Here is a 16,446-nt window from a genome sequence, read left to right as displayed (position 1 = left end):
GCTATACTCACGACCACGTGGCACTGGGAGTAATCCAGAGATTACTACCTTTGAGGTCCTGCTTTTTAACTTCCTCCCTAACTCCTGAAACTCTGACTGCAGGACCTCGACCCTTTTCCTTCCTATGTCATTGGAACCCACATGGACTACGACTTCTGGCTGTTCCCCTTCCCCCCCTCAAAATGTTCAGAACCCTCTCAGTGATGTCCATTACCCTGGCACCAGGGAGGCAACACACCATGCGGGACTCACATCAGTGATTGCAGAAACACCTGTCTACCCACCTGACTATTGAATCCCCTGTAACAACTGCATTTCTTGTGCCTCCCTTTGCCGCCGAGTCTCCCACGGTGCTTGACTGCACTCTCCTGAAGTGTCAACACCCTCACCGGTATTCAACACTGAATCCTCTTGCAGTTTCCTGTCCATCTCCTCTCACCTGCCCTCTAGGCTTATCTTATCCATGAGACTCCAGCAATGGCTTCTCTTTCCTCCCCACTGTGGCACAGTCGGCTCCAGGACCCCCAAAGGATCTATCCTTGACTTTTATCTCTTCCTGATCTGTGTGCTGTCCCTTGAGAATATAACCCATAGGTAGTGTCAGTGTTAACTCTCCACCACTTCTCTCAATCCATTGATTGCTTTGTGGTGTTAGATTGCTTGTCCGAAACAAGTCTTGGGTGAGTTACAACTTCCTCTAGCTCAGGATGACTGAAGCCATCACCACAAACTCTGCTCCTTTGCCATTGACTCCTTCCCCCTCCCTGACCACTCCCTTATGCTAATCCAGGCCGTTCATAGTCTTGACATGTTGTTGATCCTGAACTGAACTTTAAACCCCACATCCTATCCATTGCCAAAACTTTCATCTCCACAACATTGGCTTCCTTCACCGAAGAAACCCTTGTACATATCCTTGTCACCTCCATACTCGACTATTGTAACTCTTTCCTTGCTTGTGTCTCATCTGCCACCATCCATCAACTCCAACTTCGCCAAAACTGCCACATGTATCCTGTCCCACACTAAGTCCTGCTCAGCCGTTACCTCCGTCCTCACTGACTGATATCCCCTCCGGAACGCTCCACTCCTTTGACTCAAGCCTGTGCATCCTAATTTCTCTTCACCCCACCAATAGTGGCAGAGCCTTCGACCTTTAAGTCCTACTGTCTGAGGCTCCCTCCCTAACCTACTGATCTCTATAACTCTTTCTCAACCTTTGAAAACCTCCTCTTCGACCAAGCTTTTGATCACCCTTCCTAATATTTGTCGTTGCCTATTTGTAATGTGCCTTAGGATGTTTCTTTATTTTAAAGGTGCTATATAAATGCACGTTGTTGTTGTTGTACCATACAGTGATATAATGCTGTTCTTTCTATCAACTTTGGAGAATGAAAAGTCTGCGATGATATATATTTTTTCGGTATTCTTTTAATATAAATCAACTTGCATTTATATAGCGCCTTTCATGACCTCAGGACATCCCAAAGCTCTTTGCAGTCAATTAAGTAATTTTGAAGTCTAGGAGAACACCCTAAAGCCTAAAACATTTCAGGTTTAATGGCAGATTTTCATTACTTTTAAAATCTGTGCTTCCAAAATATATTTGAAAATTCATTTTTATCTGCTGCAATAGAATGAGCTGAATCATGAAGAATACACAGATGAGTAGAGCTTCTGATAAAAGTCTGTTTGTTGCAGTTCAGTGCAATTATTACCTTTATCAATGGCCCCCTATTTACTGTCATCAGAAATCTCAAAGGAACTTTCACTGAAAGATATGAAATTTATGGTAATACATCATATTAAATTGTTAAAACTAATCAAATCCTATAGCCAAACGCCACTGAGTGACTCAGTTCTTGAATTTTTAACAATTCTTACATTTAGGGCTGATTATCCATTTTAACCATTATAAATAATAGATTAAATGACTTCTTACCTCACCATGTATAAATATGGTGCAGTATTCTGTACGTATTTGGTCCAGTTCTTTAGGCCCTGTTTTACACAAGATTGAATATTATTGTGGGGGAGGGGATGATAGGAATTACTGACGGCCTTAGTAGCTGGGCACTGGACTGTATTGAATGGGAAAAAATATAACAGCTGCGGTCGATTCATTGTGACTGCAGCACATTACTGAGCAATACTTAATCATCAATGTGTATAGTGATAGTTTAATGTATCAAAGTATCAAAGTATTAAATTAATTCTTAGCATTCTATTAGAAAATATACTTTTGGACCTTTTTTTGGAGGCAGTGAGGAAGCTAACTATTTTTATCTTCTAAAATGTACAGCTGAAGCTATTGGTTTAATGGAAAACAATGTTTGTTGAATATTCCTGAAGTATTGTTTGCTGTGCGTGTTAAAGACTCCAACGCACCAGAATTTTCTTTTGTCGTTCTTGATCGAAAGTACCACTAGCAAAGGGGAACTAAAGTTATTATTAATTCTTACAAAAACATCCCTCACATTTTTTCTCCCTTCCTTCACATAAAATAACATAAAACATGATCACAGATAATTTAAGAAACCTAACTATCATTTTTTTTAAAAAAAGCTTCAGCTGATATTTTTAGTCTCCTGGCTTGATGTCAAGTTTAAAATAATAAATGCTTTTTAAAAAAAAAATCGGTCGCTAAAGTGTGTCTAAAATCTCACTGCCATTTATATTAACTGCATTTGAGTTCTGTACAACGGATGAACCTCTTGGGCAGTACGGTGGGGCAGTCTGTTGGTGAACTGACATGCTGTGCCACAGGGTGATAGGTTACAGGAGTTGCACCTGCAATTCCTCTGTACGAACATTCACGCTTGTTCTGATGCCCTTGGGCTGGAGAGGGGAATTACCTAGAATTTACAGCACAGAAACAGGCCATTTGGCCCAACTGGTCCGTACTGGTGTTTATGCTTCACATGAGCCTCCTCCCACTCTACTTCATCTAACCCTATCTGCATTTCCTTCTATTCCTTTCTCCCTCGTGTACTTATTTGGTATCTATACTATGCACCTCAACTATTCTGTGTGGTAGCTAGTTCCACATTCTAACCACTCTCTGGGTAAAGAAGTTTCTCCTGAATTCTTTATTGTATTTATTAGTGACTAACTTATATTTATGGCCCCCAGTTATAGACTCCCCACCAGTGGAAACATCTTCGCTACGTCTACCCTATCAAACCCCTTCATAATTTTAAAGACCTCAATTAGGTCACCCTCTTCTATAGAAAATGGCCCCAGCCTGTTCAGTCTTTCCTGATAGTTATAACCTCTCAGTTCTGGTATCATTCTTCTCACTTTACTTTTAAGTCATTTTACACTTATATTCTGTAACTGTATCTATTTCCTGACCGTTTATGTTACCCTTATTCCTTACCTTGGCCTGAACTTTGCTCTCCTATTTCTATTATCTTCAGGCTTATGTTATTTCCACCAGATCCCTCTCCCCATCTTACTAGTTTAAAGTCTTATCCACAGCCCAATTTATCCTTTCCACTGGGACTTTGGTCCCATTCCGGTTCAGGTGCAGCTCGTCCCAGCGGTACAGCTCCTTCCTGTACCAATATCCCATGAAATGGAATCCCTCCTTTCAGCCACACATTCACCTTCCTGATCTGCCTATCCCTATGCCAATTAGCATATGGCTCGGGTAGTAATCCCGAGATTACCACCCATGGGGTCCTGCTTTTTAATTTAGTACCTAGCTTCTGATACTCCCTTAGCAGGACATCTTTCCTGTTCTTCCCTATGTCATTAGTCCCGACATGGACCACGTCAACTGGATCTTCCCCCTCCCTTTCCAAGTTCCTATCCAGTTGCTCCGAGATATCCTTTACCCTTGCACCAGAAATGTTAGGCAAGATTCCCACTCTGGACGTCTGTCCAATAAGCTCTGCTGGAATTGAATGTTTGTGGAGATGAGTGACGACAGGATTGCACTGGCTGTGATGGAATAGTCTGCAACACCCACTGTGTAGGTTCACACATGGGAGGTGGCCAATGGGCGATGTACTGGAGGCCAGCATTCAGAGGAACCATAATCCAGCAACAGTCAGTTACTTCATGAGAAGAGGGGGAAAAAAAAAGATAATTTTTCAAAAATACAAACTTTCCCACTCATTTTAAGTTGTAGATACTGTTCCAAAACTGTGATTTTTAAAAAATATATATATCCTTTAGTTATTCTTCAGTTGAGTCTTAATTTGTTGAAATAACTTCCAGGTCATTTTGGATGTTGGATGTGGGACTGGGATCCTATCCATGTTTGCAGCTAAAGCTGGGGCCAAGCACGTGATTGGAGTTGACCAGTCTGAGATCATTTACCAGGCCATGGATATTGTAAGGTAAAAAGAATTTCACACTCTGCTTTCCTCCCCTAGCTTCCACTGCTATTGTTTCAGGCATTGTCCTTTTAAATTACCGTTTTAATGAGATTGTTCTTTTGCCTTGAAAGTCAGGCGGGAGACTGATTGGGGATGCTGGGAGAATGAGATAACAGAAAAGGACAGTGATAAGGATCATGCACAGGAAATAAATTTTACCGGCTTGAGTAATTATTCTGTCCAGTGTAACATTAGCTGTCATGATAATAGCATATTTGAGAAGATGGATATGGTGCATGGTGGGGCAGAGAATCGTTAAAACTTAAGAGCAGAAGTTGCTTGCTGATTGGATTTCAGTGTTTGCAGTTAAAGATCCACAATAAATAGCACTGCGGGAGAAACATAACAGAGAACTAGTGCTGGTGTGGGTTCATTCCTCACTGCTTCTGCTAAAGGCAGTGGCTGCTGAATTAACAAGATTGCTGGCTAAATGAGTTTTATTGATGCAGAATAAAGACTCAGTTTAAAACAGTACTGGATTATGATCAGATTAACAAGATCTTCAGGATACAGTGGCCTAGTATATCCCCAGGGTTAGTATTTAGGTCCTTGGAGAAATTGTGCTAACTGTTGTTTGAGCATTTGATTTCTGCTTCTAGATGATACTAGTCAGATGGTAGAAGTGCTCTGGAAATCTAAAGTGGGAATGACAATAACGTTGCATCCTGTTTACACTTGTACTTTCTACTTTTGATGTGAATTTTTGACTGTTCTGTGTAATAAATGAAGTCGTATGTCCCAGATGTTGGACTGCTGCATTTTCAACCCTGCTAATAATTCACTAATTTAATTATTTATCTGTGGAGTATTTTTTCACCTAATAATTTTGGAGTTGTCTGTCTCTCTAACAAAGCTCTTCTACATTCTATGAGGCAGCTGACTATTAGAGAGTTGAGTTAATGTCCTGTAATTGCAGTAGTTAATTTGCTAGTGGTAGCTGTCTTCAGTGTCATGTAGAATTCCTGCCTGTTCCCCCTCCCCCTTTTTTTCATCCGATTGCAGCCATTTCCAGGTTGGGAACATAGCAGGTGACTCCTCCCAGGCTTCTGCAAGTGCTGCTGTATTACTGGTCACCAGAACGTACACTTAGACACCCAGTTTGATTCACATTCTGATTATATTTTCTTTCATCCTGTAGGAAAATGACATTTTTTCCTAGCTCAGAACATCATTATAGAGGATGATAGCTTTCAGTTAATCTCAGCTGGATTGTCCATGGAGAGAAGGGAATGGGGGGAAAAGGGAAGCAAAGATGATTCAAACAAAAACAAACAGAATAATTCTACTGGTTTCAGAGAACTACTGCATCGAACCATGAGCGATGGGATGTAGCAGACGCTTTTCATAGAATCATACAGCGCAGAGGGGAGGCCATTTGGCTCATTGTGCCTGTGCTGGCTATTTGAAAGAGCTATCTAAGTAGTCTCACTCCCCTTGCTCTTTCCCCATATTCCTGCAATTTCTTTCCTTTTCAAGTATATTCCCAATTCCCTTTTGAAAGTTACTATTGAATCTGCTTCCACCACCCTTTCAGGCAGTGCATTCCAGATCATAACAACTCACGGCGTAAAAAAATTTCTTTCATCACCCCTCCAATTTTTTGCCTGTGATTTTCCATACGCTGAGTTTCTGTCCACGATCAATGCTTTGCAGAAGTGTGCATTAAAGGCTCGTGGCTTTCCCATTGAGAGAAGGAAATTGAAAGGCTAATTATCCCATTCTGTTGTACATATTCAGGGAGCCAAACACAGTGGTATTTTTGTAGAGCCTTGAAGCAGGTTTCTTATCTGTCATCTTGATTCAGTTATGGTGCAAAACAAAAAAACTGTTGACAACACTATTAATAGTTGACGATTTAATAGGTGAAACCTTTATTAATGTGTTACCAACTGTAAGAACTGAAATAATGACAAGAGCCAGTTATCCCATTTCCCTGAAATTGCCAAGAAATATTCTAAGCTGGTTTTTGTTTGTATAGCCTCTGCTTTCCCTACTCTCCATGGACTTACGAAATTAAATGAAAGCTTTTTTTTTCCCTGTAGTGTTCTCACTTTTTCTTTCCTCCTCTCGTGAATGCTCTGACCCACACTGGGTTATCATTTTTGCCCAAATGGCCATTGTTGACGTCTAAGCAAGGGGAGCATCACCTTGAGTTCGACCCTGTTCTCTCCCCACTTTTCGCACACACGTCTTCTAGCAGAGATCGCTGAATAGCAATCGGGAGCAGGAGTTTGAGCTGTTTTTTTTTCCTCCCTCTGCCTACCTGGCCCAGCAGTGCCGAGGCCATTGGAGCACCCAGCTACTACCCTGCCTGATATCTGTTAACTCAGCACAGACTGGGTATCAAACGGGGACTCTCTGCTCTGTAGGGTTCAGTGCAACACCGACTAGTACCTTTACTCACTAAGACGTTGGAGACAGTTCTGTTTCAAGTTCCTAATAATGGACAAAATGTGTTTGTCAGATGAGAGCATATTAATAATTGTCTTAGGATTTTAGGGAGCAAGATAATTAGTTTATAATTCCTACTCCCTAATAATTACTACGCAATTCTTAAAGCACTAATTGCAATATCTATAGGATCCAGCCATGCATGGTCTTTTCAACCATATTTTCAGTTCTCTCTCCTAACTCCCACTATTTCAGTTCTTCTATGTGAACTGGCTTGGGACATTTACTGAGCTGCTGCATGAAGCACATTGTTGTAGTTCATTACGTATCAATGTGAGGGGTAACAGCTGTGTAGAGAATCGAAGAAACTTTAAGTTGGAAAAATCAGATCCATTTCACAATTTCATTAAAGGTAATAGTTGTCTAAAAATAAAATGTGTTTGTATTTGGAGTGGATGTACATTTACTTGTGAGCTCTAAAGTATTGAGTCTTATTGGAGAGAATTAGTTATCTTAATTTCTTGAGGCCAATTTGCAATCAAGGCATCTGATGACTGTATACAGAACAATGTTACTGAGGTGATATAGGTATCAATGGAACTTGTGTTTTTAACAGTGCAAACAATCTCGAGAAATCTACTTGCTTCATCAGTGAAGGGCTATTGTTCTTTCCTTTGTTCTTCAAGTATTTTTGAGTACTAAATATCCATTAAGCTGTAGACAAACCTATTCTATCCATGCAAAATAAAGGTGAGATGTCACATTTGATTAAGTGCAAGCCCAGAATGTGTCATCCAAGCAGATATAATTATCGCAAAGAAAGTTGTCCTCGGGTATCAGGCGTCCCCCTCCCATCAAAAGCCATTGCTGTCAGTTGACAGACTTGTATTAACTTCCGAAACAATCAATTTTAGCAAGATTTCAGGATATGCTGCCAGGCACGTCACATAGATATTGCTTTACACTAATAACACTGTGGAATGGGATACTAATGGATTATTTTTTTCCTGTGCTGTTTGGCAAACTGTGAGGTTTCAGGTGAAGTGCAAGACTGCAGCAAACATTTTCTGTAACCAGAACCCAATATTTCTGTACAGACTATGACATTTGTTTACTTCATGGAAAGTAAACTCTATAAAGTGGACTACTTCATTATAAAGGAACAGCTCAATACAAGTTTACTTTAAACAGATAAACTACCCTAAGCAGCAAGTCAATTATGTCATGATCAATAAAAAAAACAGTTTCAGCAACATAGATTGTTTTATGGTGCTTCATCAAAAGTCCAATTGTCTGTAAATGTATATAATGCTGTGCTGTCGTTTGCATCAAATCACAAATAACCCCCCTGCACCACTACCAGCTATATATATATATATATATATAATAAAACTGTTCACATGGGAGTTTATCATTTATTCTGCATAAATTGTTCAGGTGCAGGGATTGAGATTTCTTTCCCACACTACTCAATTCCCCGAGCTACTTAAAAACAAAAGTGCACCAAAAATGAATATTTGTTTTTTTTTTCTGTAGATTATGAATCCACTATATTCGCCACAGTTCACTTAGGTTGCCCTGGTTACTCACTGGCGGCAACTGAGAAGAGTGAGTGACCTGCTCCCAGACCTCCTTCAATGCTGCCCTGAGACAGCTATTGGACTGGTGACCACTTTCACTGATTGTCCTTGCTCATGACAAAAGTTCCCATACTCTACTTTGGTGTCTCCCATAGCAACATGACTCTGATTGAAATAGGCCTGTTACCTGATTTGCACTGTACACAAAAAAAAATATTATTAAGGGAAATTGCAAAAGAATAGAGGGTATCCCTGTTAGCAGGAAGGCCCCATTTTTCTTTATTTATTCTGGCGATATGGATGTCGCTAGCAAGGCCAGCATTTATTGTCCATCTCTAGTTGCCCTTGAGAACGTGGGAGTGAGCCACCGCCTTGAACCACTTGTAGTCTATGCGGTGAAGGTACTTCCAACAGTGCTGTTAGCTAGGGAGTTCCAGGATTTTGACCCAATGACTAGAGATAAATGTGCAAGTCTGGATGGTGCGTGACTTGAAGGGGAATTTGGAGGTGATGATGTTCCTGTGCATCTGCTTCCTTTGTCCTTCTAGCTGGTGGAGGTCGCGGGTTTGGGAGGTGCTGTCGAAGAAGCGTTGCCGAGTTGCTGCCCTAATTACATATTACAATAAAATGAATATATATTGGGTGCTGGAGAGTCATGGGTGTATATAGGAATGAACAAACTGGACTGTGAATGCCTTCTGCTTCTGTGTCTTTTTTGTAAAACAACATTTTAAATTGGCACTATACTGTTTGCATACAAGTGCACTTACAAAGGGATATGATTTAAAAGGAATGTTAAAATATACATTGCTAAAATGATGGCTTGAAACCAATTTAAAAAAACAAGTAAATGTGCAAGACCCAGTAATTCCTACCAATCTGACAGCTTTTGCAGCTAGGGAGCAAAAGAGCTAAAGAACCTTGAATAGAGGTGGAAGAATATAAAGACACCAACTACATTTTTGTCGATCCAAAACAGTAAGAAAGTGAAATTAGAACAAAAGGTAGATCTGAATATACTTCTTTAAGCCTATGATGTTGGGATGTTCGAGGGTGACCTGCTAATTTTTATATTAGCCTCTTTGTTCTGAAGTAGGCAGGGAGATATACGTGTACTGTCAAGTTGAAGAAAAATGTCTTTCATTTATAGAGTGGAAATTATTTTCAATGGAAATTACACCATAAATTTTCACTGCAGTGCCCTGTGCATACCATATGCCCAAGGTTAACAGTGGTTTGCCTCAAACTATTTGGAAGAGTTAGTTAATCTGCTCTATACACCCTCTTTTTAATGTGTACAAAACAATATACTAGTTTATCTCCTGTGTTGATGCTTACAGACAAAATAAAAATTGTCTCTGTCCCTGCAATGGCTTTTCCTTCTCCCACCCTCTAGCTTGTTTTGTGTCCTTTCTTTGTTATCCATTTCTGTTCTACTCTTCTTTCTTTCATTCATCTTCTAAAATTAGTGTTTCTCTGCCTTTCTCTAATCTTCATTCTTCCATTTTTTAAATCACCTTTTCTGCCAATCCGCCTCTCCCCTGTCTCTTCTGTGTGACTCCCACTGTCTCTGTATGGATCGTACTTCTGTTTCTTTACTCATTTACTGAATTTGAAAGATGAGAGCTAAAATGCACTTGATCAGAGTTGTGAATCTGGGCCAAATGGGCAGAGGTTCCAGTTGTAAGAGGAACTGGGTGTTGGGGTCCAGGATGGCAAAGGAAGTGAGAGGCTCCAGTTGGGAGGAAACAGAGGATTGGGCCTGGACTGGGGGGGCGGTGGATGTTGGATGTGGCCAGGGTTTGCCCTGAATGGGAGCAATGGAACTGAAACCATGGCCCTTTTGTCGGTTGGATTTTTTGCGAATGTGGTGGTGGATCACGAACTGGCACATCTGGTAACTAGTGGAAATTCATGTGGGTGAGAGAGTAATTGGTCTCGGCAGGAGCTGGGGTTTGAAGCAGGGGGACTTTGGGATTTTAGGTAGATTAGATAAAGATCAGGGTTTTAGATTGGGATTGGGATTGGGTAGGGTAGGCTCAGAGTGTTAAGTTGGAGCAGAAAAGTAGCGGAGGCAGTGTCGAATGGGGAAAATTCCCAAGTTGGAGGATTAATGATTGGGGGGGGGGGGTGGAGAATGGGGAACTATATGGTGGCTAAAAGTCAGTTAAAATTTATTTTCCAATTATGTGTGGTATCATGTGGTTAATGTGGACCAATGTTGAGATTTGATTGGCTTGTGGGATCACATGATTATTATGTTGTAGCCTTACTATAATAGTCATTCAGTGTTGCAGACAGGCTCACTACTGAAATAATACAGCTAAATTAGTTTTATTTTTATTAGCAAGCTTTTGGCCATCTGTCCTAATGCCTCCTCCTTCGGCTTGATCACCCTTTGTCTAATAATGCTTCTGTGAAGCGCCTTGGGAACTTTTACTATGTTCAAGGTGCTCTATATATGCAGGTTGTTGTTGTTGTTGTTGTATCCACCTCAAAAGCATTCTGAGGAAAATGCCTAAAAGCAAGCAACAAACCTGTGCAATCGATTGTCAGTGAAAGCTGATTGGATTGATGGATTCCAGTAATAAGTTACACTCTGTACTAGATCATATACAAGAAATAATGTTTTTTTTTTCAAACTCTTCTTATTTATGCTACCAGGGAAAATGAACTGGATGGTGTTGTCACACTGATCAGAGGAAGGATTGAGGATGTAGACCTTCCAGTTGATAAAGTGGACATTATTATTTCGGAGTGGATGGTGAGTTTTAAAAAAAAATATGATTGCCCCACTGTGAATTCTCAACAATGTAATGACTTGAACATAGCAGCAATATTTTTGAATTCTGCTTTTCAGGATGGTAAGTTTTAATTTGTTTTTGAAATCCTTTATGTACTTGCCATAACCATTTCCTTGGTCCATGCTGCTCTAGACTGATCATTTATTTTTCTTCCTTCCTGCAAGCAAGTGGTTAGCTTCTACTGGTCAACATTTTTATCCTTCAACCAACACCACCAAAAACAGATGAATTAGTTATTCCTCTCACTGCTGTTTGTGGGACCTCACTGTGTACAAATTGGCTGCTTAGTTTGCCGACAAAACAGTAGTGACCACACTCCAAAAGCAATTAATTGGCTGTAAAACAGTTTGGGAAGTCTTGAGAACATGAAAGGCGCTGTATAAATGAAAGTTCGGTCTTTCACACCTTGGCCAAGATTGGGAACTGTCCGTGGCGAATTGTAGCAGTGAACCAGTTTTGTATAACTATGTTCGTGACATATTGGAATACCTTCCTGCTAAACCCAGCCGTAACCACTTGTTTCAGAAAATTGTATTCGTGTGGTTTAATTCATTTCCTAGGTCTTTCACATTTGCCACATACAGCCCCTGATTGGCGGTGGTCACTGCTTTTCTGGATGGAACTGGTCCTGCTCACACTTCCTTCAAAATTGCTAAGTATCGTGCTTTACTCAGTGTTTCATCTGGCTGAGAAGAGAGACCTCATTGAGATTAGGGTTTGAACTTGAGCATTCTGCATATACTTAGTGTTAATGCACCAAGGAGGGAAAGGAATAGAAACGATGAAACTTTTAAAATTATATTCTTCATGTATTTTTACATATGGATTAACAAGATTTTATTGAACAGCTTCTCTTTCCTTCACTGTTTCTATGCTGATTTTCTTTTCTGACTTCTTTCCTACTGTTTCTCTGGTTGTCCTCTGCTGACCTTTTCAAATTTCTTTCCACCTCTCTTCTCTGTCTGTCTGTGTGTCTCTCTCTCTCTCTCTCTCTCACTCACTGATCCGCTTCCCTCCATGCTTTGCCTTTACTGTCTGTCACTTTCTGAGTCCTTGCATTTGATAAGATTCTATTCGTTGTGCTGTTCTGAAGCCACCTTGCCCCTTCTATGTCGAAAGCAAAATACGGCGTATGCTGGAAATCTGAAATGAAAACAGAAATTGCTGGAAGTACTCAGCAAGTGAGGCAACATCTGTGGAGAAAGAAACAGAGTTAATGTTTCAGGTCATCGACCTGATCATTTCTCTTTTTACTGCCCCTTCTATGCTTCTGACGCCAGTATCTCTTACACCTCTTCCCATTCCTGTCAAGTCTGTTTGCTTATTGTTCTCCTGTCAGAGACACTCTCAGATAATCTCTGTGCATCCTTTCCCTCTCCTACTTGATCTGCTTTCCTCCTCTTAGTACTAGATTGGTTTCATATTATAGAGTAGGCTGTAATAGCCCTGCCTTCCATTACTGTTCCTTCACTCTTGGCATGAGAGCAAGAAAAGAAGACGTTGCCATTTACAAAAGTATTTTGACCGGGAACAGACCAGAATCACCTGGAGAGGGGGACAGGGAAGTACAGCGGCCTGGAGAGGGGGACAGGGAAGTACAGCGGCCTGGAGAGGGGGACAGGGAAGTACAGCGGCCTGGAGAGGGGGACAGGGAAGTACAGCGGCCTGGAGAGGGGGACAGGGAAGTACAGCGGCCTGGAGAGGGGGACAGGGAAGTACAGCGGCCTGGAGAGGGGGACAGGGAAGTACAGCGGCCTGGAGAGGGGGACAGGGAAGTACAGCGGCCTGGAGAGGGGGACAGGGAAGTACAGCGGCCTGGAGAGGGGGACAGGGAAGTACAGCGGCCTGGAGAGGGGGACAGGGAAGTACAGCGGCCTGGAGAGGGGGACAGGGAAGTACAGCGGCCTGGAGAGGGGGACAGGGAAGTACAGCGGCCTGGAGAGGGGGACAGGGAAGTACAGCGGCCTGGAGAGGGGGACAGGGAAGTACAGCGGCCTGGAAAGGGGGACAGGGAAGTACAGCGGCCTGGAGAGGGGGACAGGGAAGTACAGCGGCCTGGAGAGGGGGACAGGGAAGTACAGCGGCCTGGAGAGGGGGACAGGGAAGTACAGCGGCCTGGAGAGGGGGACAGGGAAGTACAGCGGCCTGGAGAGGGGGACAGGGAAGTACAGCGGCCTGGAGAGGGGGACAGGGAAGGACAGCGGCCTGGAGAGGGGGACAGGGAAGTACAGCGGCCTGGAGAGGGGGACAGGGAAGTACAGCGGCCTGGAGAGGGGGACAGGGAAGTACAGCGGCCTGGAGAGGGGGACAGGGAAGGACAGCGGCCTTTCAGCCAGTGCATTCCAGATCGTAATAACATACAAAAGAACCACAGGAGATGCAACTCGATTACTTTTTTTTAAACCCTCCAATCTCCTCCCCTCCTGAATATGCTGACTCATTCTGAGGCATGGTCCAAACATCAGGTGCCCTCTGGTCCCCAGTCCAAGTGACTATTCTTCATACGAGCCAAAACAGACTGACCTGGAGGTGTCACAACTGAGCTGAATCATCGCTCGAGTCCCCAAATAACCATCTAGAGTGCCCCACCCCAGCTATTTTCCTTTTCCTGACCTTAGTTCACTGAAGTCAGCTGTCGTGTCCCTACGACTAACTTGGCTAAGATCAGTTAACTACACAGACTGAAGATTTAACCAGGGCCCTTCAACTCTGTTCGGCTCAGTTTTCCTCCACAAACTGAGCCTTTTCACAGCTTTACTTATATTTTAAAAAGAAACATTTCAATGCTGATGCACATTCCCTTACTTTTTGGTGCTTTACTTCTCCAGTTTCACATCTGCTTTCTTGTTAAGATTGGCCAAGCATATAGACAAATACAGCCCCTTCACATAACTTGATACGGCAGGCAGAGAGGGGGAGTGGGAAGTACATCGGGCTGGAGAGGGGGACAGGGAAGCTCGTTAGGCAGCTTTTCTGCAGAGTCAGGCTTTTTTTTCAATTTTCTTTGGGTCAGAACTTTGCTGGATTCCAGCGTTCCCAAAGGAATGGCAACAGTGGAAGAGCTGCTGGACTGTGACGATTAATGTAGTGGAGGTGAATGCAATATCTGTATAATAACATTACAGTATTACTAATTTATTATGGTATTGCTGCAGTGAGGAAAATCTTTTAAAATGATTTCTTTTATGCGGATGGTAATTTTTTTTTCTAGGTTTTGAATCACTGCAGTTCAGTGATCTGTCACAAAGTTAAGTTCCTTTAAAGGTCACTGTATAAGAATGCATTTTTGGAAATGTGTGCAATAATTAGGCTAGGCCCGAGAAATTGCTAATAAATACCGAGTGACACTTTAACATTAATTATTTCTCACTATTCAATTTAAAAACAATGAGTACACAGAACAGTTTTTATAAACTAATGGCTTACTTTCTGAACTGTAACAATTCACTGGTTGTGTATTAAAATTAAACATTGAGACTGTTTGTTCCTATTCAATGTGAATTGTTGAACAGTGTCATATATTGAACAGATACTGTAGGGAGTGTGATGCTGCTGATCATTCCCAAAACCATATCAGTGTAACAGTCTAGCTATTTGATGATAAAAATGAAAAGAATACATTTGGGACTTTGAACATTATAATATTTTTATGCCTTACAGTACTTGTCAGAATTTTAAAAGTTTGGCAATTCGCAATTCAACTGGTGATTTACTTCAACAGTTAAAGCTAATATAACCCACTTGGCTGCTTTTAAATCAAGCATGAATTACTTTCATTGAGTTTTCTATTTTGGAATGGATTTTTATTTTCAGAATAATAAAACTTTTAATTCTCTGCTGCAGCCTTGATCAGTTATGGCTAACGTATTGCTAATATTACACTTGTTTGGTTTGAATTTTTAGACTATTGATAGACTAATGACTCAAATCATTCATCATGGAAATGTCTTTGTGGTATAAAGTCCAATCAAAACTCTGATCATGTTGCTTTAATGTTTAATTAGAGTTAAAATTGATGGAAAACAATGATTTGTTTTTGTAACTGACAGTCAGTTGTAGTAGACTATTCTTTTGGCGACTTGTGTCGGAATGTGTGAGAGCATTTACAATTCTTCCTCATATATTAATTTTCCATGTTGAAGTGGAATTATTCATCATCTATTAGGATCTAAACATGCTAGCCTTGTTGAAACATATGCTTCCCTTCCTCCCCCTCCCCCTTTTCCCGCTTTGCATATAAATTAGAATGCACTGTTTGAAAGGGTGGTGGAAGCAGATTCGATAGTAACTTTCAAAAGGGAATTGGATATATACTTGAAAAGGAAAAATTTGCAGGACTATGCGGGAAGAACAGGGAAGTGGGACTGAATTGATAGCTCTTTCAAAGAGCCGACACAGACACGATGGGCCAAATGGTCTCCTGTGCTGTATGATTCTTCTAAGTGGCCTTGTTATGACCTCTCCGTTAGCTTTTTCCTGTTGTCGGTCGCAGCTGCAAAAATGTTGTGTTGCTTGAGAGGGTACTGTCAGACTTCATATTGGAAGGTACAGATGCAATTTTAACACCATCTGTTGCTGGGACTCGTGGGCCCACGGGTCCTGAAAAGGTATGGGCAATGATGCTATTGAAATCTTTGGGAATGTTAGGAGGCATCACTGTATGATGTAGCCTCTTCCGACCCAAGAGAGTCAAGAACTCTTCACTGACCTTCCTGGCACGAGCCAATGAGTGTCATTTAACGCTTTAGAACTGGCCAAAACAGCTGTTAACATCAAGATTATTCGCACTTTCTCTGCTATTCTTTGCCAATTAGGCTGTGGGATTGCATTACTTAACTTTGACCTGCCTTAAATTTGCACAACAGCTTCTTTCCTAGCTATTAAGGATACCTGGGGCAGCCAATCCCATTCTCTGTAGCATTAATGAACAGCATTGGGATCAGTTTGGTGCTTGGGGTCAGCTCGTTTGCCCCAGATACGTCACACCCCTTTTTCTTGTGGCTGATGCCATCAAATGCTTTGGATCCATTGGGCTCGATTTTAGGATCGTGTTTCCGGCGGGTTCCCAGCGGGGTGGCCCCGAAAATCCCGATATCCGGTCACGTGACCGGATCGCGACGAAATCCCGGCCACTTCCGGGTACCGCGCTGACGTGCGGGGCTGCGCACGCAAGCCCCGCTGGTGGGAATCCCGCAGGCAATTAAAGCCAGCGGGGTTCCACTTGAGAGTACTTACCTTGCTCGTTGTGGTCAGTTAATGAGCTGAAGCAGCTGTCAAAAGAGGAAG

At 41.9% G+C, this 16,446-nt stretch overlaps 1 protein-coding gene across 3 annotated transcripts in view; it reads left to right on the top strand.

Moving 5' to 3' along the window:
* prmt3 (protein arginine methyltransferase 3) overlaps nucleotides 1-16,446 on the top strand; it is a 146,112-nt gene that overhangs the window by 42,956 nt on the left and 86,710 nt on the right. For all 3 annotated transcript variants that reach the window (XM_067993539.1, XM_067993540.1, XM_067993541.1), the window contains exons 9-10: nucleotides 4,225-4,346; nucleotides 11,021-11,120. In XM_067993539.1, coding sequence (XP_067849640.1) covers nucleotides 4,225-4,346; nucleotides 11,021-11,120 — 222 coding nt within the window. The remainder of the gene's footprint in view (nucleotides 1-4,224; nucleotides 4,347-11,020; nucleotides 11,121-16,446) is intronic.

This window comes from Heptranchias perlo, chromosome 12 (assembly GCF_035084215.1).
Source record: "Heptranchias perlo isolate sHepPer1 chromosome 12, sHepPer1.hap1, whole genome shotgun sequence".
Taxonomy (NCBI): Eukaryota; Metazoa; Chordata; class Chondrichthyes; order Hexanchiformes; family Hexanchidae; genus Heptranchias; species Heptranchias perlo.
Note: the sequence above shows the minus strand (reverse complement) of the source record. Positions and strands in the feature narration are given on the sequence as shown.